This window comes from Rhynchophorus ferrugineus, unplaced genomic scaffold, assembly GCF_030347505.1.
Source record: "Rhynchophorus ferrugineus isolate W39M unplaced genomic scaffold, kcgeb_rfMv2 rfM6, whole genome shotgun sequence".
NCBI lineage: Eukaryota > Metazoa > Arthropoda > Insecta > Coleoptera > Curculionidae > Rhynchophorus > Rhynchophorus ferrugineus.
Window position 1 is genome coordinate 6,194,729 of NW_027472585.1, and position 27,277 is coordinate 6,222,005.

At 33.5% G+C, this 27,277-nt stretch overlaps 2 protein-coding genes across 9 annotated transcripts in view; one reads left to right on the forward strand and one right to left on the reverse strand.

The window, feature by feature from the left end:
- Fkbp14 (peptidyl-prolyl cis-trans isomerase Fkb14) overlaps positions 1–13,006 on the forward strand; it is a 77,743-nt gene extending 64,737 nt beyond the window's left edge. The window contains exons 2-4 of one of the 2 annotated variants that reach the window (XM_076407810.1): positions 9,256–9,439; positions 10,149–10,253; positions 12,310–13,006. In XM_076407810.1, the coding sequence (XP_076263925.1) occupies positions 9,256–9,439; positions 10,149–10,253; positions 12,310–12,492 (472 nt within the window). In that variant the 3' untranslated portion in view covers positions 12,493–13,006. The remainder of the gene's footprint in view (positions 1–9,255; positions 9,440–10,148; positions 10,254–12,309) is intronic. The other variant, XM_076407812.1, reaches the window with a different exon arrangement.
- A 358-nt stretch (positions 13,007–13,364) lies between these two features.
- Fhos (Formin homology 2 domain containing) overlaps positions 13,365–27,277 on the reverse strand; it is a 142,185-nt gene continuing 128,272 nt past the window's right edge. For 3 of the 7 annotated variants that reach the window (XM_076407804.1, XM_076407805.1, XM_076407806.1), the window contains 10 exons: positions 25,322–25,543; positions 24,862–25,239; positions 22,387–22,844; positions 22,152–22,325; positions 19,491–19,710; positions 19,053–19,429; positions 17,712–18,122; positions 17,564–17,654; positions 16,188–16,385; positions 13,365–14,055 (listed from right to left, as the gene is read on the reverse strand). In XM_076407804.1, the coding sequence (XP_076263919.1) occupies positions 13,982–14,055; positions 16,188–16,385; positions 17,564–17,654; positions 17,712–18,122; positions 19,053–19,429; positions 19,491–19,710; positions 22,152–22,325; positions 22,387–22,844; positions 24,862–25,239; positions 25,322–25,543 (2,603 nt within the window). In that variant the 3' untranslated portion in view covers positions 13,365–13,981. Of the gene's footprint in view, positions 14,056–16,049; positions 16,120–16,187; positions 16,386–17,563; positions 17,655–17,711; positions 18,123–19,052; positions 19,430–19,490; positions 19,711–22,151; positions 22,326–22,386; positions 22,845–24,861; positions 25,240–25,321; positions 25,544–27,277 lie in introns of all 7 variants that reach the window. The other 4 variants (XR_013006237.1, XR_013006238.1, XM_076407808.1 and 1 more) reach the window with 3 other exon arrangements.

The following is a 27,277-nucleotide window of genomic DNA, read 5'->3' on the forward strand; positions in this document are numbered from 1 at the left end:
CAATATTTAAATAGTGCAAAATTTATTACCCTAGTAAGAACAAGCTTGTTAAAGTGCCACCAATTAAAAATGTAATAACTACTTTGAGGTGTTCTTTTCATTAAAGAAAAAATAATTACCCGAATGAAATATTGGCTTAAGGCTACTTAACCAAGATAGTTTGTTCTTTTATCTATTAGAGCTCATGGATTCAGGAATATACATCCTTCGGCTAGTATCTTTAAGAAATCGTTTGAAGCGCTTATCATAAGTTAAGTTTCATTCGTTTTTTCTCATTCGCCTCTAGAAAATTGCAAAGATGATGAACATCATCCTTACCTAGATAACTTTACATTCCGTACTAACACGGGAGGATGACTCTATAACTTCAATTCCACATAGTCTTATATGAACAAACGAGTCAAGACGTCAGGGCTGTCACGTACCGCAGCTGCATGGCGAACTTTATCAAATAACCAATCAAATGTCTTCACAGCGAAAGGTTTTTTGCAGGTGCCTTTTATGGAGATTTAAATTGGCCTATCAAATTACTTGAATAGCCGATATAAACCCATCTGGATATCGGGTAAACCAAAACTTTTCACCATAGTTTACTCTCTATTACTCGATGTGTATAGCTATATAGACCATGATGTCAGTAGAGTAAAATGACCCATGTGCCAAATTATAATAATCCTAGCAACATGTGGGTTAACCGGTAATTAGTTTTGGGTACATCTGATATATAAGAGCTAAATCAAAATCTATTGTATATTATTTTACCTTCGACAATATTTTTTTGTTCAATTTTTGTGTTCTAATCCCTAATTACTGGAGACTTACTACGGAACTGATATCGATTAAAACTCGTTTAATATTAAACCATTATGTTGCCTGATAAATAAATGGCCGCGCGACATCCCAGATTACAACCTTTGATCAAAGTTTCGGCTTTTCGCTCACGAACAACAAGATTGGCATTGGCCCGGGAAAACGATTTTACACGGAGAAATTCCCACAGCTGCCACCCATGGCCCGAAGATCTGCAACAACCATCTTTATGTTATGTTTATGTATTAGTTGGTTATGCATTTTAAGCAGCCTCAACGACTAGGGTTCCTTTTTATGCTGCCCTTTTTAATTATTGCTTTGCAAAATAGGTTTTATAACTTGATATTTTTCAAAGAAAATTGAACAACGACAATAATAAAAGAATACTTGAAAATTTAATCCGCATCTATAGAATATAAATATTGTTATTTACATGGGATAAACAAAATAATATGAACAATTAACATTCTAACATAGACTCGTAGAATGTCTGAACAGTTTGAAAAGGAATATTGTCCCGTTCTTGCACCAAAACATCTGCCAATCACTTCAATGATGCTGAAGGTAGAAATCTACTACCCGCTATTTTTTCTAAAACTCATTCACTCCCAGTATATTGTGCGCCCAAATTATATCAGTTCGTTCTACATGTTTGACTGTAGGAAGCAAGCACACCGGATTTGTGGGAAATAATGTAACCGGTGATTCGTTAGCCCACACCTCATTCTTCCAATCATCAAGTGTCCACGCTTTATAATCGTTGCATCAGTTCTCTCGCAGTTTAGCATTTTGTTCTATCAATTATCTTTAGATTTGGACCACTATTCCACTTCGCTGATGATATTTTACCATATTTTGTATATGTGGTTCTTAGTCGTTACTGTGAATAGTAAAGAATTAAACATTTAAGTTGTTTTACACTTTTAACCAACCGCTTGTTTTAACCGTCACAGAACAAAGTATATAGACCGACGGTTCGATTAGCATTTCCAAATCCAGAAAGGTTCGGGGATAGCAAACCTGCTATATTCTTTGATCTGCCCTTCTAGAAATCTTCCCATCTTCATCAAATACTTATTTTACAATATTTTAATTCGGTCCGTACTCCTCTACCCATCTAATGTCTACTTCAAGTTTGTTACACCTAACCAGGTGAAAATAATCTCCTCAGGAGAATTTTAAACACTCCATGGTTTGTTAGAAATAATCAAATTCAGACTCAGAGAAAATGACACTCCAGAAATCAAGCACATTATATCTCAATCATTCCACAAACAACAACTCAGCTTAAGTTCTTCTGAAAACGCGCTTGTTCGCGAGCTGGTCGACAGGCTGGAAGCTTAGTACCGCGTCACCGCTAACCTCCCCATTTTCCAGGCTGAAACGACCTCATCCGACGCTGCAGAACTTTTGTCCCCATGCGACAGCACCCAGTCATGTGTTAATTCAAGTTCGCGAATCAATAGTTAGTTTCACTATCTGTTATTTCGCCGGGTCCTCGTGCAGTCCCACATAACCTGGTCCAACTTGTCACTTCAGGGCTAGTCTCTGCGGCCAGGCATGCGTCATGCATTCCACCGCCTAGTTTTAGGCCAGAAGAAAAAAAAAGAAGGTATATAATGCACTGAAAGCAGTATTTGCATAGAAGCTGTGCCAACAGTTACATGCAAGAAACTGTGTTGTCTTCTTGAGATTACGTTGTCTATCCCCTATAGATAACTTATAGGAATTGTTTCCACATAGATTTTTCTCTATCTAGTGTTATCATATTATAATCATCGCTTTTCTGATTCGAAATTCTGATGAACAATATCGTTCTTTGGTGACTTTTTCTTTTAAAATTAAAGGTTGTGCACTCCTAATAAAATAATTCCGCCTAACCTGCTTTTATCAAAAGGAGAGTTATGAGAAGGCCGTGGAGGAAATTCGAAGAATCCGCCGCCCTACGCCACCTTTAATTCCTGTCGTCGAACGATTTAATAAAAGCGGAATGTTCACTAATATAAATAGAACGTGCATCGGCTGGCGGAAAGGTATGACATTAAAAATTCAGAGCCAGACGGGCGACTCGGAGAAAATTTAAAATCGGGAATCACAAAGGAACGGCGACGGGGAATCCCTTTATGGAAACTAAATTCAATTCCTCCATCTGACCTCGGCCGTGGAGCTAAGGATCGGGACCGCAACGTCCGATGCTCCGTCCCTCTGCCTAATTAGTTTTCATTGCTCGATGATGTTTCGCATAATATATTTTACATACATCTTCAACAGACCTGTTATCCGTTCATCTCCGCTTTTCTCTCTCATATTATACCAAATTTTGGTTACTGAACAACTAGGCAACCGAGTTACTAGCTGATAAAAACGATTAAGTTGAGTGAATTGAAACTCGTCACAAAAAAATTACAATCATCACCCTCAGTACAATCCAGATCTGGCTCCCAGTGATTAGGTCCAGGACTAATTGAATTAATAATAATTGTTGTTAACTGGAGAGTGAGAATTTTTAAAATGGTAGAGTCAGAGGGAGCTAAATCTGGCTAATAGTCTCAAGTTTACAACAATTGTTATTCTAATTCGTTTATTTTTCAATGGTTCTTGGGTTTTGTGAGATTACGCGCTGCCATAAGCCAATGTATTACTATATAATATATTAGTACATTTCTATTTTACGAGAACTATAGTCTGGAATATATTTTAACTAAATTTAACTTAACAATTGTTATAATAATAATTGTTATAATAATTCCGAATATGTTGATTATAAAAGAAGATTGTTAACACTTGTTAAATACATTATTTGGCCAAAGTCACTTAACCAACCTCAATAGTAAAACTAATTATACTAAAATTTCTAATATACCTAAATCTAAATATTATTGATATTAATATTTATGAAAAATGTCACTAAAAAGTCTACACTAGTCTATTATGATATTTACCCCATAAATAAATATGTAATATTAATAAAATTGTGATCACGCAAAAACAAAATGCATCAAACCCAAAGAGATCCCAAAGGAATTTTTATAGGCGGGCGACAAAAAACCGTTTTAAGTTTCATTAGAGAACCTATTACAAGTTACGCCAGCTAATCACCTATCTTTTATCGACTTACACAACTTAGTGACCAATATGTTAGTACATTTCTACTTTACAAGAACTATATTCTAAAATATATTTGATTTATATCTAATTTAAAAATTGGTATAATAATACGGAAATGGATTATTAACTTGTTAAATACATTATTTGGCCAAAGTTACTTAATCAGCCTCAATAGTAAAACTAAATATACTAAAATTTCTAATATACCTAAATCTAAATATTATTGATATTAATATTTATGAAAAATATCACTAAAAAGTCTAAACTAGTCTATTATGATATTTGCCCCATAAATAAATATGCAATATTAATGAAATTATGACCACACAAAAACAAAAAGTATCAAACCCAAAGAGATCAGAAGGGAGTTTTAATAGGTGGAGAACAAAAAACCGCTTTAATTTTCATTAGAGAACCGATTAGAAGTCAGGCCGGCTAATCACACCGGCGCCAGAAGCTCTTTTCCGTGTAACTGTCGTCAACTTTACGACGAATGAAATTTTCATCGGACAGTTTCAATTGAAATATTCACCGGTCGACCGTGCGGTCAGGAGAAGTCTTGAAGCGAGAGGACGAAATAAAAGCGGAGAAAAATGTTACGGAGGATACCCCCTTCCCCTCACCCTCTCCCGCCCCGGAACGGTCCCTTTTATAGGATTAAGTTTACGTATCGCGTGAACGGAAACTTTTTCTCTCTTTCGGGGCGGACCTAACAATTGCGTGTGCCGTTTAGTACAAGGTTTATTTTACTGTAGTGTGGAGATACGATTAACCGTTAATTCAGAACCGTAACTATAAATAATGTGGACGTCTTAATTTTCCTTGCTTCTAACTCGCATAATTCAAAAAAAATGTAATCGTTTTGGAAGATATGCTCTCTGGGCAGTTTTTAATCTATTGGGGACCCTGTGCACTTCACTGTTCAGGATATCAGAGAAATGAATTAGTTAAATTGTTAATTATGTTTACAAAATCAATTGCTGCATGGTAGTTTTTACCATACTATCGATAAAGAGAATTATAAAACTCACCAACTGTATGAATGCGGCATTTCGACTAAAACATGTCCCAGACCTTTAGAAGGTTATATTACGAAGCTATTTGAAATTTATCAAAACAGGCAAAGCACCAAAACAGCGTTTGTCAGTTTATAACCTCTTGTTATCACTAATGTTTTGAAGAATTTTGCAGACATTTGACAACCGGACGACATTTGTAAGCTGATTCGGTTACATGTTCAAACATATCAGACAGCATTGTATTTCTTTTTAACTGGAATAAAATGATAAGTAAAATAATGTGTGGTATTAAAACGATTCTATTAGACCTAGACTATTAATATAGTCTATCCAAAGAAGTTTTGTACATACGTCATCTAAATTTGTTGTTGTAAATGTTGCCGTATCAACTATGAGTTTTAGTTCAGTTTGGCTTTGACATACAACAAAATTCTAATCTAAATAAAATAATAAAAATACTGTTATCAAAAATAATTTATTTTAACGTTATAGTAAATCTAATGCATATATTATCAAAGGACTTACAACTACAATTAACTACACAGTTATGTATTTACATTAAACTTTTTTATATGACACCTATGAGTTAGAGTTCTAGGCGCGTTTGTAGTTGTATTCCCTGGAGACCTAATCCACCTAATTAACAAATGTACATCCAAGTAATTTTTTATTATATTTTACTTTCATTAGAGAACATATTTTACGCTTAGTTCTTGTCATATCTGCTAAAATTAATTTAATTTGTTAATATTCTATCTCTCCTGACACATTTTAACCAAATGCTCATGTACATTCTGAACAATTACACACATATCTGTGCACATATGTCTTTTACACTCTACAATAACATTTCCTACAATTATCATATATTAACTCACCTTTACTTGTTTCCATTCTCATTAACTTGTCTTAGAAATTGGCATCATTGAATCATATCATATTCAGAAAGTTTCATTCAAGTGAATAACTAAACTGTTAATTTCCAATCTGTCTAATATTTGTTCACAACTCCATCATTTGTCAATGCCTTCTTCATTGTGTCTGGTCGAGTTCATCCAAACCGAAGGACTATTTTTATTATCATGCCACGAGTGACCATTGGGTATATTGGTCCCATTCTGAACAATTTCCTCTGAAATAATTGTATTAAGTTATGTTTGTATTGAAAAACTACTCACTATTTTTATACATTTCATATATTTAATCTCTGATAGAGCTAACATCAAGGTGATCTTGATTCGTCACCCGTCTTGCATGAGGACGGTTTTTTTTCGGTGAATTCAAGATTATATGTTTTATTTTTTGAGATATTTCAGTGACCGTGTTCATACTAATATTCAGTGCAGCTGCAACACGCTAAAATATATTTTCAATAAAAATCGCAGCAAATTAATATTTACTGGCAAGAAGGATCCTCCATTATCTCGTTCCTGTTTAAAGTAACTGATTAGAAACGCAATCTGTTCTCTCTGGCATCGGAATTTTCAATCAGAGTAATAATAACCATAGATTTGTCACTGTCTGTGAAATTGATCAAAACAAACAAACAACTTTTGTCGGTTTATAACCTGTAAATCTTATAATGGTGGGGTATTTGTTATACAACCCTCGTAGAAATGACTACAGATAAAGAAATAATAATACAAATAATGTATACCTTTGATCTCCATAAAATGTGGTATATTGTTCGTCGTAGAAGAGCCTTTCAATTACCCTGACAATAGCGTTAATGTATATTTTCTGGTTTACGTAGCGGCAGAAATAGTCGCCTAGTTTCCTTCAATAAAACAGCAATAATAATGTTTCAGCATTTAAATTCGACATAAGCTACGTTCTGTGTACCGAATCTAATCGGCCGTCATCTAGATAAGGCTTAATTACGCGGCACGAAATGTTTATGTTGCGGCAGAGGGTTTGAGAAAGAGCTTAATAGACGTATAAGTCGAATAGTGTTCTATTTCACTCTTTTTTTCTCTAATTAATGTTACTCCACCGACCGGCCATCTTTTTTTATCGCTCTTTATATTTATGAGGTTCGAATTTTTTACTTTCATCGAGATATTTTCGCCACTTTCATTTTGTCTGAAATTCTTCATTAGGAGAGGCCAGTTTTTGCTGGTCAAATCATTTGACAAGGTTTATTAGGTATTTACTTTTATGTTTAATTTCTTAATTATTATCTAATTTCTATAAACAATATATTACTGTATTAACTGGTATTTTTTACTTTTTAAAACACTTTATTTTATTTTTACTTCTTCTTTATAAGGACAGAGTGAAAAATAACAGATATATGTGAGCATCCACCCTGCATCAGAACAAATAGCTATAACAACAATCCGAACTGGTCTTTGTAAATAGTATAGTATTCCCCAGGAGATAAAAGGTACTTGCAGAATTATGGAGTTCCCAACACTAAAAGAGAAGACACCCAAGTCCCGTCCACATTCAAGGGTCCAAGGATGGAGCTGGACCTATAAAAACCTCGACACATTTACTCAGTGCTCCTTGGTTTATGAAGAACGTGAACAGACACCTAGAATCAGCTATCCCGTTCGTGTAAATCTTCACGAATATACTCAGTGTGAGGTTCTCGCTGGGTGCCTACACACGACACGATAATGCCTACACCTGACACGATAACAATCTGATCAAATTTCTACCCCCATAGAGAGAAAAAACCTAATATCAATACTCCAGTTTGGGTTTATTAATAAGCATTCAACAATTGACCAAGTCCACAGAATAGCAGATGTTATTGAAAAACCTACGAAAGGCAGCACAAGCGTTCGATAAGGTTTGGCATGAAAGCCTTGTACATAAACTACAGAAAATGCTACCAAACCGAACTATTAAAATCGTACATCACAACCAGAATGTTTAGGCTACAGTAAAAGAAGCTAAAGCAGGTGTACCACAAATATATATATATATATATATATATATATATATATATATATATATATATATATATATATATATATATATAATTAATCTTAATGCAAAACTTCGCATATAAAGAATATATAAAGAATAAAAAAAGATATAGGAAAATGTACTGGCTAATTGGAAGAAAATCACAATTATCATTACATAATAAATTGCTGTTATATAAGCAAATTTGGGGATGTTCTACAAAGAGTATAATAAATAAAATACAAATTTTTCAGAACAAAGTCCTGAGAGGTATTGTGGACGCATCCAATTACTATAGGACTGATTACCTATATCGAAACCTTCAGATACCCACAGTCACTCAAGAAATCAAAAGAATTGCAGGGGGGTGTGAGGAAAGACTCCATCCTCATTAGAATATTAAAATATTGCAGCTTTTGGATACCACCAAAACAGGACACAGACTCAAAAGAATCTGATCTGATCTTGTGTAGTGTTGTGTAGTGAGGTGCATATAATAAAAAATACAATAGTGACATGTATAAACGTTATTTCACCAGAGACTGAGATAGGGCCGATCGGTTCTCCTAGTTATATACCTAGATTTAAGTCATCATAAAGACAAATTGTAGGTTATACGGAAACGACTAGTAACAATGTATTAAATAAATAATAGAAAAAAGACCTACCCATCCACAAACCCCGCTAGTTAAACCAAATACGACAATCCCAGTTGTATCCCAGGGTCTCTCTCGCTCGCAACAACTCTCTATACCGAATTCGAAGCGACTTCAGCCATTTGACCATTTGGCTCTTGCCGGCCATCCTGGAAAAAGAAAAAAATACTCGACGGTCTCTTTCTCCCGGCTCCATCTCCTGTATCATCAACTGTAAATGGTCAATCACTCGAATAATCCATAAATAATTCCGTTAGTTTCTGTCACTTCCCCACGTACTCATCCTCGATTCTCATAAATTCAAATTGTTGTTATCGCTATTTGTTCTGATTCAGGATGGATGCTCACATATACATGACTGCAAAGTAAAATGATAGATACAGCTGTATCATTTCCTTTACTGTTGTGATTTATTAACCTAAGGGTAACTTCATAGATCAATTTGATTTATAGGTCATCGTGAAGTTTTTATTTGTTATATAGCGGTAAGCATTGGTACTTAATCGATGAACTTTGTTTGGATAGCGTTGGATTACTAATTGGTTTGATGGTTTAATACAATCCCATATTTAAGTTCTTTATGACTAACTGATAAATGATTCTCTTTGATCTTTGGTCTTGCCTCCAAAGAAAAATCGCCTTGATAACTTTTTTTTGCAAAACTGTTTCTATTTTAAGATTCAATTTAATTTGACTTTACTAATGGCTATTGACTAGTTTTAATGCAAATCGTATCTTTTTTACAGTTTAGACAGAGATCAACCATTCTCCTTCCAGTTGGGCGTTGGACAAGTTATTAAAGGATGGGACCAAGGTCTGGTCGATATGTGCGTAGGAGAGAAAAGGAAACTGGTGATCCCGCCATCTTTGGGGTATGGTGATAGAGGGGCTGGAAACGTAATCCCTGGAAAAGCCACTTTATACTTCGAGGTACGTTTCAGACATTTTCCATAAAAACTTTTTACCTTTTTATGAGCATATAGATTATTAAACTGATTTTATATTGAATTACTACTAGTAGTAGTAGAGTATTTTTTTCTATTGATAAGAGAAGTAGGTAATGCTTATTGAGAGATGATGGTCTCAATTGCAAATAGTTTCATAAATATAAATATAGAAGCTGATGATATCCCTGAAAAGGCTCAGCAAGATCATCATATGAGCAATGGCTACAAAACTGGTTCAACGTTTTACACAAATATCAGTTTGTTATAATGTTAATTGTTGTTAAATGTTACCGAATCAATAGACTGAACTATTAAAACCTTACGCCACAGCCAGAAAGTTTGGAGTCAAGCAAGATAAAGCCTACTCTACAATAAAATAAGCCAAAGCAGGTGTACCACAAGGAAGTGTATTGGTGCCAGCTATTTACCATCTCCTACATATATCATATAAATGTAACCAAAAATGGAAAATATCACCATGGCTACATTTGCTGATGCTACATGAAAATAACAATAGGCCAGTGACAATATAAATAATTGGTATCAAAGCTAGAAAATTAAAAAAAAAACTAATACCAAAAAGTTAGGTAGAAAGTTAGTTAGTTAGATATTTACATAGATTTAAGCTATTGCAAAAACAAATTGTAGGTTAGTCTCCAGTTGATTTCATTATACTATTTATATTTTTATAGGTTGAACTGATCAACATTGGTGATACTCCACCACCAACCAACGTTTTCAAGGAAATCGACTCAGATAAAGACAACCAGCTGAGTCGCGACGAAGTAAGCCACTTTGTAATTTAGAGTCCAAATTTTCAACGGTTCGAAATTATCTTGCGCCAAGACACAATCATTTGACGCCTTTACTAACCGCTTTGTCTAGTACTAACCGTAACGTTTGTAGTGTCGTCCATTTTAACATAATTTCATTGTTGTCGAATTTTCATAACTCTTAACAAAAAAAAATCAGTGAAATTAAGTACCTTTGATTTTGCAAAACAAAGACACAGATTTCCATTTTATCTAATGCTCATAACTCACAATGCGTGATGTTTGGTCAATGAGGCCAACCAGCATTTCTGAAACTTACAAAACAGGACTTTTCTATATTATTGCTTCAATACTAAGAGGGAAAACCTGAGTTCAAATCCAGGTAGTCGTTACAATATATTTAATTGACGATAAGAATCTGTTTTTTTTTCAGTTGTTATTTTGCAGATGTTTAAAATTGCTTAAATATTTCTTCCACACCGTGAGTTATAATAATTTATATTTAATAAATTTATATTAAGAAGACCGAATATATCTATTAAGCTCTAGTTTGTGTGTTATAAAATACAAGAATTTTTCAGTTTAAGGAAAATGCTAAATATTATTTTCGTCTGCTAGCAATATCTCACGTGTCTAAATTTAATAGAGTCTAAATTGTTGTATAACATGTACATCGCAGTTTTGGAACTTTTCTCTTGTTAGATACTTTAACTTGTTGTTATTTTACTTGTTAGATAAGATGCTTAAGATAAGATACTTGTTAGATAAGTTCACTGAGTTCCAGATGCCTTGAATCAATTTTGAAAATTAGAATAATTGGACGTTGGAGGGTTTGTTGAGTTCTGCTTCTTCAACACTGTCTTCATTTTCTTCATGAACTCGTAAATTTGAGGTGTGATAAGCAACAAACTGGTAAACTGTCTTGATTATAGAACACTTGGAAGATTCTGATAACTACTGTTACTTTTTCATTGACATTTTGATATTGACAACAAAGAGATTAAGTTACGACACACATGTGGAGTTCATTACTTATCCTGGTCTCCTACCTTTATCTAGTTTTATGTCACGAATACACTATTTCACCACATATGTAACAACATTGGTTATTGATTTTATACATTTTCCTAACCAATAACGACAAAAATACTATGAAACTTGTCGCTATGGCAATACTATCATTGTTTCTAACCTTCACACGATTAAATTATGTGTATTTTGACAGTTAACTAATGTGTCAATATCAAAGAACAAATGTTGAATTCAGAGAACGAAAATATATACACCCATTTTGAGGCCTAAACCATTCTTTGTAGGATAGTGTTACCAAAATCTGATTGGTTTCTCAATAGTGGCTACAATTGAAAGTAAAAATTCTTTTTTTTTGTAATTTTGACCAAATTTCCTTCAGCAGTCCTTTCTCAGGTTGTGGTCTGTCAATTTATCTTCTTTTCATATCATGTACGGTATTAGATTATTACAAACTGTTCTTGTTTTATTATTTACTTATTACAGAAAACACTCGTTTATCTTCCAAACTGAATATATTGAATTTTTGGTTAGTTTTAAAAAATTCTTTTTGGTAGTAACAGTACTAGTTGCTTATATTTATTTGCTTTTAATCAAAAGAACTAATCTAACTTATAGGCAGTCACTAAAACAGAAGTTAATAGCCCACTAAGACGTTACTAAATACTTGTACCGCTGTGCATTAGAAATCATTTAATAAATAATGCAAATTAATAAATAATTCTTCATCCATTCATTCAGAATATACAGAGACTTCTATTATACCAAAGAAAAACCTACATTGTTTCGTATGATTTCCTTATGCACTAATGTATATCGAAAAAGAAATTACCATTACCATATTAACAAATGGAAATTCGAACAGTGAAAGTATGTAGTACAATCATTTGATGTTGATGATTTTATTTAGATCATCGCATTTTTTCTGTCATGTATTGTGTACGTTTATCTGAATGTTCCTTGTTCCTCAAAGGCTTGTCCAGTGGTCGTGATTCTTGACCAGTTCGAACCCAACCAAACAACACTTTATACTGAATATTTCTTATTTTAGTTGAGCAACTACTTGAAGAAACAAATGGTGGCTGCCGAAGGTGAGAATCCCAGCGAAGAAGTGAAAAACATGATGGCGGAACACGATAAACTCGTGGAGGAGATCTTCCAGCACGAGGACAAAGACAAGAACGGTTTCATCTCGCACGATGAATTCTCCGGACCCAAACACGACGAGTTGTAAACGAGATGACGTGGGGTTTCCAAGATGGAACGGCATTCCAGCAGACGGCATATCACACAGTTACCTCATCTCGAAAATCCCACCGCATTTAAACAAAATTGTGACTGACAAACAAAGCAACCAGTTTTTTTTAATTCATAGTTTGCTATCGTTCCGTTTAACAGTCTGTTTTATCGTTAAACTAATTAATTAAGGTTTTTAGATGTAATATTAGGAATTTTTGATACCTCTCTAGGACAGTAATATCTTAAATTCGGTGTACTTATAATTTATACATGCTTTTAAATTATATTTTCAATGACTACAGTTAGACTGTATAGGTTTTATATCCTGTTTTTATTATTTTTTTATATAATTTATAAAAAATATATCAGTAAAAAGTATCAGATTACAAAATAAGTTATGTTGTTTGTTGAAAACTGACATACGGTCAATTCAAATACAGATTAGTTTGTTTATTTTAAAATTTATATATGTTGTTGAAGAAAATAATAAACAGTTTTTATAAATTGTATTCTCTTCTTATATATTAAATATTCCTCTTATAATAAATCAACCATTTTCTTCGTTGTTTAATCTTAATATTTCATTGTTTTTAATATCTATCAAATTTCTTCACTAATTTCGAATAAATTAGAAAATGGCTTGATGAATGGTTTCGCTCAAAGAACAAACAGGTCTTTTGGGGTGGCATCCATAAATTACCAGAAAGATGGGCAATATGTACAGATTCAATCAAATAGCCAATACTTACACATCTTAATACACATCTAGAATATCTAAAAACCGTAATGGGTAATAATTTCTGAAAATATTCATATATAATAAATATTCTAAATAAAAAAGAACAAAAAAAACCAAATATCCACAAATACTTAACAAAATTGTTTTATTATTTTACACAATGTTTAAACAATCTCAATTATAGTTAACTAAAAACCACAGCAAAAAGGAAAATACCTAAAAAATCATCTAAATTAACGTAAAAAATACGAACAATATCATTATATCAATTGCAATATACAAAAGAAAAGTGAATATAGAGATAATACGAGCTTAAGAGATAATATACAACATCAGACTAGTGGTCAACTTTTTATACATTAAAAAAGGCATAGGAAGGAAGCTGTTCCTCATCCCCTATTAGGAATACAAACCAAAAACATAATAAATAAATAAAGCTTAAACCTTATCAGAAAACAAAATAAACTTAATTATCCGCATCGTATTAAAAAAAAGTTAACAAAACGCTGTCGAAAGATGAGTACCAGCAATCTCTATCTAATTATCACATTAATGATTCAGTATATAAAAACTCTACAAAGAAACAGGCTTAAAGTTAAATGCACACGGAGGAACATTAAATGTACCTTTTCCTTTGTTTCTTTTTTAACAGTTCACAGACGATGAGTTCTACTCATAAAACAACAGTAAATTTACACTTAAATCCATTAATTTTCTCGCTTTTTTATATCTATATATCATATTATCAGTAACCCTTTATGTAAGTGGACAGGTGTTGCTTTTCCTCTTCGGACAATCCACTCTTCAAGGTTCTTCTCACTATAACATGTAAAAATCAATATTATTAATTTTTCGAAAAAAAAAAACATTGTACTTAATATTAAAGGATTATTGTGCTAAATATTATAAGTGCTGTAATCTATAACCATAACCTAGTATTGAACAAGATAATGAATTAATTTGTTGTTTAAGAAATGATGGCAGATTCATTGACCTTCAAGATCATTTTATTACAGTACTATTTGAAACCACCACAAGAACTAACAGTAGGGAAAAGTGTACTATGGGTTCTTTCGTTATACCTTTGGTAAATGGTAAAAAATCAATGTGCTATACTTTGTTATGGAAGAAAATATATAGAATTTAATGATGTACTTGGAATTCGTATATTTATGGACACATGCTCTAAAATGTTGGCTCTGTATGAAGAGCATTTAGCAACGAATGTAAAGGAAAAGGTAATTAACATGGTGACATCACAATATATAGAGAGTTGCTGCTGCTACATTCAGAATAATGATGATTATTTTAATAAAGAACAATAAGTGATTAAAAAACTGTTGCGTTTATAGCAATATAATCTCTGTATATCATAAAGTGCGTATTTGGAAATAACTAATCACGATTTATAGGTTATAAAAAACACATTCACCATATCGGTTGTATTCACTAAAATGCCACTAATCATTAATTACGTGATCCAGGAAATCCTTTAAGATTAAGTACCAAACATATATATGTTATATTTGTTTATGGTTAAAAGTAGTCATGCAAGAAATTGGTCTCTGGTTAGTTAAATATTATTTTTTATTTATTTCTGAACTTGCAACGGCGGCTAATAATTTATAAAAAGCGATAATCGAACAATAAAGTTCATGGAAAAGTAAATTGAGCGTTGTAATAATTAAAAAAAAATTATGAAGATCAGATTTTAATGAAAACTGAACTATATAAGATTTTAAATAGTTAAGAACTAGGTCCAATAGTCCAGATACCTCCCAGTTGGTAAAAAATAAACAAAAACTAAAATTAAGTTATAATTAGCAACAATTTTGCTTCGAAATATAGTGCTGAGTGTTCAATGAAGAAGTAACAAAGAATCATATAATGTACATGAAAATATAAATGTGTGCAGTTATCACAATAACCAAAAACTTGGTTATACATTTGAGTTGACTCCAAGCTTAACACTGACTTTTAGATTTATACTAATTCGTTGTATTAAGAATTTTAATTTAAGTTCATTTGGTGTAAAATAATACCGACATTGCCAATAAGCTAATAAGTAAAAGTTACTATAGAAAATTACGTTATAAAATTAGTTTGTACAAAACTCCTTTGCAGATATTATTTAAAAAAGACAATTGCATAAAGATTTTATGAAGCATAGTCTTAAAAGTTGCGGTTCAATATTGCAAAAATCTGTGCTAATAGATAAATAAATATTAATAATACAAGATGTCTCAACAGAAGGTTTATGTATGTTTGGTTTACATGGAACATGTGGTTATGACAAATCCTCCTAAGAGCATACTTTTTGAATATACGAATAAATTTTTTCAAATTTCTACACGAGAATACCCTCTTACACATGAACATGTCAACATTAAGCTTTATTTTGTACAAACACTTAAAGTATCATACCTACTATATTCAGTTGGTATAAAAATTAAACATAGAAAAATACAGCAAATATATTTTTAGAAATAACTCTATGGAATTAATGCCCGAAGATGCCATATAGTGACTTAACTCTCTAAGACATTATATGGAGATCTTGTTTACTGGTAAAGTTCATTTTCATTTAAATAAACATGTAAAACTGCATACTGCTGTGCAAAAATCTGAAATCATCATAACTAATTAATAAACATTCTTTTCAAGTCAGTCCTTGAAAATATAAACTTCCTTTCGAGACATCTTATATAGTAGAACGTTGCAGCATAAGAATGTAAAAAGCTGGTGGTAAAAAAAGACAGAACCACCGTGAAGTAAAATATTTCACAAAAAAAGTCAAAACCATCACCACATACCCATCACCCATAAATTAAGGAGATTCTCTGTTCCCGAACGGGTTGTTTTCCCTTGTTCTCGATCTCTTAACTAATCAAAAATTGAGCTAGTGAAATACAGTTCTAAAGTGTTATCCCAGTTCCGATATAATTACTTACAGGACTTCCGGTCTGCGTGTCGCGTACGTTTCCTCTCTCTGGGCGCAGTTCTGGGTCCTTTCGTGGCAGTTTTCACTAAACTCTCTAATATCTCGTCATCACCGTCTGTTAAGTTACCGTTGGGGCCAGCGGGACTGGCCGTCATGTTACGGTTTTGGTTTATGTTGTCCCGAGGTTTTCTCCTCCATCGTAAGGTACCTGGAAATACAGAGTATTAGTACCATAATGGAACTTCAGAAGTTGAATCTTCAGTTCAACAGTCGAAGAACTAATGCGGAATGGCATGGAACAAGATGAAAATCTGGTCATGCTTCAAATCATTGGCTTAAATTAACTTTAAAAGCGAATATTCGTTTACAAAGAAAATTGTAATCAATAACACTCATTATCAATGACTGGACCAAAAAGGGTTAGCTCCAGAGGGAGCTTAAAATTGTTAAAAATAACAGCCTCAAAGAAACGTTGGTACCAAAGTTCTTTTACTGCAGCTGCACATAAAGTTCTGATTGATGAAAAAATTTGTAGAATCACTTTTGAAAGATAATTGATTTAAATATACAATCTATTCAAAGTTTATTTGTATATGCGTCATCGAAATTTGTGACGTCAAAACGTCGCAATTTTGCCGCATCAACTCTGAATTTTAGTTCAGTTTGGCTTTGACATACAACAAAATATTAAAAAATAATTGAACAAAAATATTATCAAATATAACTTATTTTAACATTATAGTACATCTAAGAACTACAGTTAATTATACAGCCACAATAGTATATAGGTTAATGTTATAACCTCTTATCTCTATTGCTTTCAAGAATTTTGCATACGTCTGACAACTGGACGACTTTGACAGGCTCGTTCGTTTACGCGTGCGAACTAATCAGACAGCATTGTGTCTCTTTTTAACTAGAATGAAGTGAGAAGGAAAATATTGTCTAATTCTAAAACAAATTTACAAATTGCGGCAGGCAATACATTAAACATCTTGATGACGCATATTCAAATAAACTTTGAATCGACTATACAATTTCAATTTTCTAGGCCTCTTAATATAAAATTGTTAAACTAGTTACCCAAATTTCCAAGAAACATGTCGTCTTATGACAAAAAGGTCGTTTTCGTAGTCAACACACCCAAAAGCGATCCAATAAAGATTACGTCACAAACATTTTAGCATTTTTCTTACAGACATGTGCTATTATCACAGATTATTGCAGAATAAACATTCCTTAAATAGTAATCTCATTTATTTGAAATGTTTGTGGGGTTATGTAAAATGAAAGGGTTTTATGAGTGATTGACCTTAAAATATTAGGAACCCTTGATCTGGATTTAACAAGAAGTTAGTTAACGTATTTTTAATTAAATGTATATACCTTGCATACTTTCTCCATCTGATATATCGCTACCAAGAAGCTGTCGAAGCTCTGCATCGGCTCTATCTTCTTTGGAGCGGAATTTACCCATCTGAACATGAAAACAAATATCAAACAAAACCTAATAATTTTATGAACAAAACCTTACATCAGTAATCATTTTTCCTCTTGTTTTATTCCTCTCCCTGTGATTGGCTTTCTTCTCCAACTGTTGCTGCACTCTTTCCCTGGTTGTTCGATACTCCAGAGCAAATTCCGATATGATTCTGGAGAAATCGTTTGGTTTAGTATCGGCCACTTGATGGAATGGTATACCCAGCCACAGAAGGAACTTGTGAAACCTATTCATGATGCGTCTATGAATCATACCCAGGAGGATGATACGTTCGGCACAGTCCGTCAAGAAATCGGACATCTTCACTTTCATCATCGTCGAACCGTCGTGTTTGGCAATGAGTTTCAGATGGTCCCAGGAAGCCTTACAGTCAGCTTCTAACCGTTGTATGTTTAGGGTTAATTCGTCGAAGTCTACCTTTGATGCTCTTGTAATTGCACCGATCTAAAAAGAAATATTGAGAAAATATAATGGGTTGGGGAAAAGTAATTTCGACAGATGGCTCCAGAAATACTTATTCATTGAATCCATACTACAGCGCATTTGAAGTAAAAACGTAAAAATGATTACTCAGTCAAAAGATTATCAAAAAAACTCAGCATTAAATGTTGAAAAATGTAAAAGGAAAGACACGAGAAATTTTAAATATATGCACCATATATACCGAACTTTGCCCCGGCTGATATCATTACTCCCGATCTCTGCAAAGCTGGTTTCAAAAGAGCCTTGACAAGATCACTTATTTCCGTTTGTTGCCTAGAAATCTCAATGGTTATAGAATGACAATTGTATCAGAAAAGCAGAAAATATTTTTTTTTTGCTTCAGTACCTTTCACCCTAATTCTGATATTGTATAGAGCGTGAGACGCGCGGTATGTAGGCGCGCGTTATCCTGGAGAAGAATCGCACTTTGTGCTGCAATGCTCCTCCGTTTCGAGCGGTTTTGACGTGTGTTTTCAGAAGGTTAGAGTAGTATGCAACATTAATGGTACGTTAAAACGGTTTAAACACGGTAGCCCTACTCAGGCACTCACTACCGAACTAAAAAACGAATGGCAGTACGTTGCGCTACGGCGGTTGGCACTTGACGTTCACTCATGGTCGTAGGACGCCCGTGAAGCATGCGCTCCTGACGAAAACTATGCCACACTGTTCGTAAGGGACCCAGCTATCACATACTCAAGCCACGACCATCTACAGCGTTTGTCTCCATCATATTTGAACCACCCTCGTATTAGAAATATTGTGAAAACAAGTTTCATTTCATTGTTAAATTATTCCCTTTGCTATGTTATGTTATTTACATAAACAAAATTACTGGGACCACTGGGCGATAACTGGTTAAAATAAAAAAGTGACAATATTCTTACTAACCTCAGAATATAAGTCAGTGGCTTCAGGAAACTTCTCCATTACTATGTGGCACAAGTGATGCAGCAGCGAATGTTTATGGACAGTGTCTTTTACTTCAGGTACTTTGGTTAGGTACTCGATCTGGAAACCTTTGACTTCGTTGCCGTTGAGGAAATTGCCCACCGACAAGAGGGTACTGAGTATGGCTCTGAAAGTTTTATTCACTTTGAGGACCTCGAAACCTTGCTTCAGGTCCATTAAGGGCTCGGCTATTTCACGCTCGGCATTCTCGTAATCTAACTTGAATGCCCATAATTTCAGTCTGGCTGGTAGTTCTGAGATCGACGCCAGTGTAAGGAGAAATTGTTCGGCACTGCCGAGAGGCATATCTGGATTGGCTGAAACAGGAAAACGGCGTTAAAATCATCCGGACTATTTTAAAGACGATTTTAAACCAACCAGCTTGTGCTTCCTGAATTTTTGTTCTCTCTTCCTCTGTAGGTAACATGGTCAACAGTTTTTCGATACCTTCCCTGTTCATGATGGTAGCGTCCATTTTCAGAATGGCTGTTTTAATTGATCTTGGCGGTGGAAGCTTTGTCATGCCAATGTTAATCGCGTTGGACCTCTTGGGATCCAACACGATTATTTCCTTACTTTTGTTCAATTCCTGTTGTTTCTAAAGAGATAAATAAAATTAAACATATCTAAATATAACGGTAATTGGATGAAAAACATAAAAACACTACATTGTCGAATATATCTAGTGTGATAGTGTCATTGCGTGTGCTGTTACATGCATAATCTTTTTGTAAAATCATGCCGTATATAATATGTTTGCTACAGAACGATTTGGTGGTTTACATTATGTACATTATGTTACATTGTGTCACAAATATCCAAAGAAAACCAAGTGGAGCATAGGAACAGAGACAGTTGGTACCACCACCGAATAAAATTTGATAAAACTCACCTCCTGCGGTCACCAAGTCAGGTGTTACCCAGGATCAGCAAAAGAGGAGAGAAAAAAAAAAAAGAAAAATAACATTACTTGGAAAAATTAGAGCATCGTCTTATATCTAACAGTCCCAAAGCATTTTCAAAAAGTATTTTAACCAATCAAGAAATTATTAGGCAATTAATTTTAAATTAAATAGTGTACTAATTTACAATAAAATAAGTGCAATAATGAGTATAAATTCTCAAAAGTAAATTACTGTTGATTAATTTTCTTTCGTAGTTCAAAAAATAGTAAAACAATATTTTTAGTTGATTCCAATCAACTCACGTCATAATTATTTCTTGTTCACTATGTCGAAAACATAAATAAGAATCTAAGTTTAATGGGCTAATATAGTTTAATTTATTCTCTATATTGCATTAACTGTACTAACATATTTATACTAATTACCTATTATGTTTTTATTATAAATAAACTATAGATTTTATTGTAGTTTTCTTCTTTAAACTATATAAAACATATTAGACGCTTGCATGTATATTGATCAGCTATATTTATTGGTGGAGATTGCGAAGCATCTATGGAAATAACGGTTGAATAACCTAACCTAACTGTTAAACTAAAAGGTTTAGATATATCTCTACATAAAATAACAGTTTACCATTTTGTATTATTGAATTATTCAATGTATTCGACATTTATTAGTTTTGTTGCTTAATTTGTATAAATTTGCTTATGGTAGCTAATAGTTTTGCTGTTATATGATATTGATATGTTTTTTTTGTGTTTCAACGATTTGACAGTGGTAATTTTTATTTAAATGGTAAAGAACGACAGGGATAAAAAAGTTATAACACTATGAAATTGCAAGATATATATTCCTTTAATAAAATATGCGTTTCTAAACGCCATGTTTTAAGTATTTACCTATATATACCTATATTATTTATATATATATCTATATATATTATTATATCTTATATTGTAAATCATCCTTATACGTTTCATAGTATTTTAATAATTGGAAAGTAAAAAAAAAACATAATTGGTTTATTTCTATTTCATTCGAATGCTTTCTTATAAATAAAAGGGAAGAGATAATTGCTGATTTTTTTTATCATGTACCAAAGATCAGTTTCATTTTGAATGATCTAAAATTATTTTTAGTCAGCTATATAACTATGACAAATCATATTACAAACATAACATAAAACCATCATTCAAAGTCTGTTTAAAGTTTATTTATATATGCGTCATCAAGATGTTTAATGTATTGCCTGTCGCAATTTGTAAATTCGTTTTAGAATCAGACAATATTTTCCTTCTCATTTTATTCTATTTAAAAAAAGACGCAATCCTGTCTGATTAGTTCGAACACGTAAACGAATGAGCCTGTCAAACTCGTCCGGTTGTCAGATGTATGCAAAATTTTTGAAAGCAATAGTGACAAGAGCTTATAACTCTAACCTATAAACTATTGGGGCGGTATAATTAACTGTAGTTTTTAGATGTACTATAATTTTAAAATAAATTATATTTGATAACATTTTTGTTCAATTATTATATTTAGATTGGAATTTTGTTGTATGCTAAAGCCAAACTGAACTTAAATGTCATGAATTTAGACGACTTATGTACAAAATAACTTTAAATAGACTATATTTACATGTAAGCATAAATTCGGCACATCACTTTTAAGGTTAAGGTTGGGACGGAAAGAGTGAACGTTAAAAACTAGTCAGTAAAAAACTAGTAATGATTGTTTCAGTCGACTAGTCGCGAAAAACACTTGAATTATTGCACTAGTCACGACTGAAACAGTCGATAATTCCCAACGCTAATATATGGGTATATTCATTTCTAACTTTGACATTCTTGGAAAATTAATTTTTATTTTAAGATTGGCCGTTTTCTAACGCGTTTTCTTCCGCTGTCTAGTGCTTTCCTGTTTCTTAAATTAAAAGAACATTTTAGAACTAAATTATTTTTAGAAAACATTTTATAACGAGGAATTAATGTTGCTAAACAATATAGACATTTTGGATCAGCTTACTTTAACACGTAATAATAATTATGTGGATATTTTGAGAATTTATAACATTTTTAACAAACTGCCTAAATTCCGAAAATAAAATATAATAAAAAAAAGAAAAACGTACCTTAGATATTAAATCTTTGGCTCTGGACTCGAATAAATGTTCCAATTTTTGCGTGTCGACTGTCACGGCGCTCAGTTCGTCCCAAATATAACCAGTCTTCAACTTTGATTGACTAATTGGATCATCTCGAACTTCTTTCCAAAATAACTTGACGGTTTTTTTGTTTTTCTTAGTCTGAGTAGACACAAAATAGCAATTGGACATTTTTAGTTAAACATTCACTAGATTTATTTACCGATATTTTGGAATCGCCTCCATTCTTATTGTTACTAGTCCTGGACATCAGTGGGGCGAATAATGGGGCTGTGGGGACGGGGGGAGGAGCTCCGGGGATCCTGTTCGCTAGGGGGGGAGGTGGCGGGGGCGGGATACCGTTCATGGGCGTAGCGGGGGCCAGGACGTCGGTTTCGTCGTCGGTAACTAGATCGGTGAAATCCATATCGCAGAGATTCAGCGACCTGTTGAGGTTGGTCACCAGTTCTTCCCAACGCAGCTCGTTCTCGGATTTCTTCGGCTCGATCTTATGCAGGTTCTCGCTGGTGGGGCTCTTTAATACGTCGGCCTTCGATTTGGACTTGGCCAGGCCTTCTTTCGCTTTAGTTATGAGACCGCTCATGTCTCCTAGACGGGTCATTTTCAGGTCGTCGGTCGGGCTTGGAACTATTGATTGGTTGGCTAATTTTTGAGTTATATCTGAAAAAAACAATGATGAAAATACATATAACACATGGGCTAAAAGTTCTGGGCCTAACACATAGATGGCGCTAGTTTTATTGCACTCGCCGCTTTTTCCGTAAACAGGTCAATTGAAAAGTCTTCGGACTACCATAGTAAAACACATTTTTTTGCCAAAATTAATTTTTTTTATTCAACACAGTTCCCTTCAATTTTCGATACTAGTTTTGTAGTACGATTTGTCCTTTGCTTCAAAATAGGCCTCAGTTTCGGCGATCACCTCTTCATTCGATGAAAATTTCTTCCCAGCAAGCATTCTTTTGAGGTTTGAGAACAGGAAATAGTGGCTGAGGGGTGAGATCTGGAGAATACGGTGGATGAGGAAGCAATTCGAAGCTCGATTCATGGATTTTTGCCATCGCTTTCACTGACTTCTGACACGGCGCATTATCTTGGTGTCTTGATGAATTCTTTTTCATCAAATGCGACCGTTTTTCATCGATTTCGTCCTTCAATAGTCGCTGTTGATGGTCCTTCCTTTTTCAAGGTAGTCAATGAAAATTACTCCATGCGCATCCCAAAATAAAAACGCTATAACCTTGCCAGCCGACTATTGCGTTTTCCCACGTGTGCCATGAGCGGGATCATCATGTGTCATCATGTATCATCCATAGTCACATATCCGCTCAAAAACTCAGTTTTATTACGCTTGATCATTTTCAAACACTGCTCAGAATCATCAACCCGTCGTTGTTTTTGGTCATACCCAAATATTCTTGAATGATATGATGTACACATTCAGTTGATATCTTTAGAGTGCATGCTATTTCATCCAATTTCAATTTAGGGTCATTCGAAATCATTTTGTGGATTTTGACAAGTTTTTGCTTCAACTGTTTTTTTTTTCAACACGCGAAATTCCTTTTTAACAAAAATTGCTTCACTCAAAATGCTATAATTCACAAACTAATGGTCCGACAGCTGTCAAATTTACGCATATTTTGAGGGTTAGGGCTAACTAAAAAACATAGGTTTAATTCTAGTAGCGCCATCTATGAGTCAACCCGGGGACTTTTCAATAGCCCTGTTAGTACTAATCTTTAAGAGAAAACTGTTAAAATTTCATGATATTCTACTCACAAGGTTGTGAGTTATTATTATAAGAGTGACACTACATTTGTCATTTTCAAAATAATGACATAAAATGAATAATGAATAATGAAAATAATTGCTGACTTTAAAGGTGATCGTAGATACACCGATGATGCAGAACGCAGTGGACGTCCAAGTGAGGTGGTAACGCCAGAAAGCATTTAAAAAAATCTACAAAATCGTTTTGAATGATCGAAAAGTGAAATATCAAAAGAACGTCTTGGTTTTATATTGCATGAGCATTTGACTATATATATGTAGCTCTGTTCAAAATGGATGCCGTGTTTGCTCAATGTTGACCAAAATCAAGAACGTTTTGATGATTCTGAGCAGTGTTTTGCTTCGTTTAAACGTAACTGGAATGTTTCTGACAGTGGATGAAACATGGATCCATCACTACACACCAGAATCAAAACGATTGTCAACTGAGTGGATAGCAACCGGTGACAGGCTAATTTTGAGGCAAAAGATCAATCGCTCTATAAAAATGGTATTGAAATGTTAGCGCGGCGCTGGGATGATTGTGTAGCTCTTGATGGAGATTACGTTGATGAATAAAGCCAATCTTGAACCAAAAAAGCAGCAAAAAGGTGTTCATATTGTTTTGTCTAACAGAATTTGTTAATATTATTTGTAACAATAGCTTTATTAAAGATAAAAATAAATTAAAATTGCCTTTACATTCTTAACTATTGCAGTTTTGCATGAGTTTTATTACCTTTTCGAATTGTATAATTAAATTTACTTTATGGTTGATGATAAATATCATTATATTTATAGTTTTTTTAGTGAAGATTTTATTTTTATTTGGAGAATTTTAATTCAACTAATAATTTGTTAAAAAATAATATTGTCTATATATTTACAACTATGGAAAACTGACCTTTGATGGTGTTATCTTTCTTGAGTTGCATGATGATATTACGCTCATTCTCGTTGGTGGTATCCGACTCCTGCACATTCTCCTGATTCTGGATCATCGACATGATCCACGGCTGCTTCTCCTCCGAATCCATTCTGTTCATCGCGTTCAAATACGGCGTCATATCCTTCCGGTTGGTCATGTTGTTCCCGTTGGAGAGACGTTGCTGTAGCGCAAGATTTCCTGCAAACACATTGATGTTCTCCTCGTTGTTATTCTGTTTAGTGGTGGCATTCTTCAGCAAATCCGCGGTTTCCTGCTGTTCGCGCATGAAGCTGCGCTGCCGCTCGGCCCTTTCGCGTCGCCGTTTCAAAGCTGGTGTCACGCCTGCGTCGTTAGCTAAAGCCAAGAAACCAAAGCCAATCGCAACAGTCTGCTGTTAGTCGTTTGATAGGTTTCGTGAAGCTCAAACGCGACTTACCTTTGTTACTATCTTTGTAGCCTCCGTTTAACTGTGATGAATTTAAGACTGAATTCGAGCTGGAGGATTCGTCATAGTCTTCCGGTAAGATGTGGTTGTTGTTTCTCGTTACCAGGCCGCCGTAGAGAGGGGTGGTACCGGTGGAGTGCCGTCTGCTTTTACGTCGTTCGCTATTTTCGTTCATTGATTTCCTGGATCTTAAGGTTTTTCTTATATTTTCATCTATAAATAAAGAAATATTTTTATAAAATCTGTCCTCAGCTTCTAATGTTCGCTAAATGACAACGTTAGTATTAATTAACTGAATCTCTAACGCAACTCTCTAGTGCTAACTGTGCTCTCTAACAAAAAATTTGGTATACTCGTAGATAAAAAACAATACAAGATTCAAACAGTCTTGCGATCCATAATACGGTGAAAACAAATAGTTCATTTTTTAAAGATTTAAAATTCGTTATAAACTCAGTGAGGATTTTTCCTTCTTATTTGATCCTAGTTAAAAAGATGATTGTTTTAAATATTTTAAAATTACTTTCCTTTTAATTTTAATTTCCTTTTTTTATTTTTAAAATATTTTAAATATTTTTTTGATAAAACTGTTTTAGTGACTCGGTATCTAAAAGCATTAAGTCAGACAAAATGCTTTTCGCCCAATTACGGATGTTCGAAGAAAACTGGAAACCATATGCCATTTCCGTACTTCTTCAAAATAGCAATTTCCAAATTTTGTTATAGTTTTAATTTGATATAATATAAGAATGTACAGAGAAGGTTTTCATTAGTTATAAAGTAACTAATGAAAGTAACTCAGTTTAACCTGAGATATTATGTCAAACCTCACGAAACAAGTAGTTTTCGAAACAAGTTTCATCTTTATATACTATTATAAAATAAAATAATGAATCTCATGACATCTTGTTGTAATTGAGGTATAATCATATAAATAATATTATCGATTAGAGAGTTTCTATCAATGGATGTTGAGTAATATTATACGAGATCTTGATTTACCAAAGAGATTACCAAGAAGTCGGAAAACAATACGAATGATGCCATTTGCAGGATCCCCAAGTATAGACAACTTTAACGAGGTCTTTCAAGCAACAATTTCATCTAGGTTGCAAAAATGATGATATTATTTGGCAACAATTATAATGAGGTGATAACAATGACCTTAAACATTTTCATGTCGATATCTCCAGATGATGAGAATATTAAACCGATATCTGCAAAAATCTATGAGTAACTGGATGTAATGGAACAACTATATACATGATGATTATGAACATTAGAATCTGTCCGCAGCTTCTAATGTTCGCTAAATGACAACGTTAATATTAATTAACTGAATCTCTAATGCAACTCTCTAGTGCTAACTGTGCTCTCTATTAAAAAAATTGGTGTACTCGTAGATAAAAAACAATACAAGATTCAAACAGTCTTACGATCCATTGGTAAGCCATGTTGCCAAATGTTTATAAAATTCTTTAAAAAAGAGACAGAATGCTCTTTAGAGATAACAATTAAGCGTTACAAACCGATGAACGTTGTAAACCAGAATTCTAAGTTATTGCAGCAACATTGCGACGTGATGACGTCACAAATTTTGATGACGCGCATTGGCTGTTTTATTGGATGAACTATATATCTGAGTTCATCAACAACCCTCCAAAGATGATTTCTATAATCAGTAAACAATTCTCTGGTAGATGACACAAAATTGAAGAACCTGCAATTAATGTGTGCCCACCAGCTTGGCATCAAGCATAGCGTTGGATATCTGAAGAATGTTTATGCAGGGTAGATGAAGAAAAACAAAAGACACGAACAAAACTCATCGTTTTTGAGAAATATTGAAAATTAATTCGAAATGTAAGGCAAACAAGGGAACTAACGTCGTCTAACCACTCATTTGAAAGTTGCTGCGTTGATGTATCTTATTTTACAATTGAATAC